General features: G+C 67.4%; 1 protein-coding gene across 1 annotated transcript in view; it reads left to right on the forward strand.

Moving 5' to 3' along the window:
- The first annotated feature begins 35 nt into the window (after positions 1-35).
- CTSA (cathepsin A) overlaps positions 36-1520 on the forward strand; it is an 8076-nt gene continuing 6591 nt past the window's right edge. The window contains exons 1-5 of the mRNA XM_015412322.1: positions 36-211; positions 315-429; positions 703-753; positions 945-1031; positions 1126-1281. Of these exons, the coding sequence (XP_015267808.1) occupies positions 36-211; positions 315-429; positions 703-753; positions 945-1031; positions 1126-1281 (585 nt within the window). The remainder of the gene's footprint in view (positions 212-314; positions 430-702; positions 754-944; positions 1032-1125; positions 1282-1520) is intronic.

Raw genomic sequence — 1520 nt, forward strand, 5'->3', positions numbered from 1 at the left:
CCCCCCCCCCACTAAGCCCCTTCTCTCTCCGGCAGATGCGCCCTTCGGGATCTGTCCTGCTGCTGCTGCTGCTGCTGTCGGCGGCGGGGGCCGTCGGGGCGGGCCCGCCGGGGCACGAGGTGGGCTACCTGCCGGGGCTGGCCAAGCAGCCCTCCTTCCGCCACTACTCGGGCTACCTGGACGTGGACCAGGACAAGCACCTGCACTACTGGTACCTGGGGCGGGCGGGCGGCGAGGGGGGGAGGGAGGGGGGGGTCGGGCTGGGCACTCACTCTGGCCCCCCACGGGCGGCGTCCCCCTCCTCCTCTTCGCAGGTTCGTGGAGGCGCAGGGCCACGACGCGGCGGACAAGCCCCTGGTGCTGTGGCTGAACGGCGGGCCCGGCTGCAGCTCCGTCACCGGCCTCCTCACCGAGCACGGGCCCTTCACGGTCAGTAGCGGCAGGCCGGCCCCCCACCCCTGGCCAGTGCCCTGCGGGTGGGGTGGGGGGGCCGGATCTACCTTGTGTCTTCCCCGGGCAGGGAAGGGTCAGTCGACGGCAAGCTCAGCCGTGTCAGCTGTCTCTGCGAAGGGCCGTGTGTGTTTCTTTGCAAAGGGCCCCTGGGATCACCTGTGTCAGTTGGGGCGGGGGGGGGTGAGGGGTGAGCTGCCGTTGGTGCCCCCTCTCTCGCTGTGAAGTGACCGGCTGCTTCTCCTCCCACAGATTCAGGAGGACGGGGCCACCCTGGAGTACAACGACTATGCCTGGAACAAGGTAGGGCATTCCCCAGCCCTGACAAGGCCCGTTGGCGGCCAGGGAAGACTCCTGGCGCTTGGAGGTGTCACTGGGCGTGGGTGGCACTGGCAGCTGGGCACATTCCCGGCTCTTGGTGTTGTGGGCCTGCCAACGGGCCTGCCTCTTCTTGTGCACCTGGCCCCGGGAATGACCGGGCGCTTCCTCTGCAGCTTGCCAACATCCTGTACCTGGAGTCCCCCGTCGGCGTCGGCTACTCCTATTCGGACGGCAAAGACTACCGGACCAACGATACCGAGGTGCGGGGGCTCGCTTGGGACCGGGCGGCTGGGCTTTCCCCTACCTGCCGCTGGCTTCCCGCCCACCTCCTCTTCCCTCTCGTCCGCCTGCCAGGTGGCCCGAGTGAACTACCTGGCCCTGAAGGAATTCCTCCGCCTCTTCCCGGAGTACTGCGGCAAGGACTTCTACCTCACTGGCGAGAGCTATGGGGGCATCTACATCCCCACCCTGGCCGTGTTGGTCATGCAGGACCCCAGCCTCAACTTGAAGGTACACCGGGGGGCCAAGGGGGGGGGAGGTTTCCTTCCGTCAGGCTGGGCAGTAGCAGCGTCTCAGGGAGGAAGCTTGGGTTGGGTGGGGCGGTGGTGCCACAAAATCCTGTCGGCAAAAGCGAGATTGCTACCAAGCCGGCGTGGGCAGATCCTAAGTGCTGCCAATTTCAGGCTCCTGGCACCATGCCTGGGCTGGAGAGGAGGGTGGTGCTGTGGGTACAGCCAGACTGGCATGCT

This window comes from Gekko japonicus, unplaced genomic scaffold (assembly GCF_001447785.1).
Source record: "Gekko japonicus isolate JY-2015 unplaced genomic scaffold, Gekko_japonicus_V1.1 scaffold3673, whole genome shotgun sequence".
NCBI classification, from domain to species: domain Eukaryota; kingdom Metazoa; phylum Chordata; class Lepidosauria; order Squamata; family Gekkonidae; genus Gekko; species Gekko japonicus.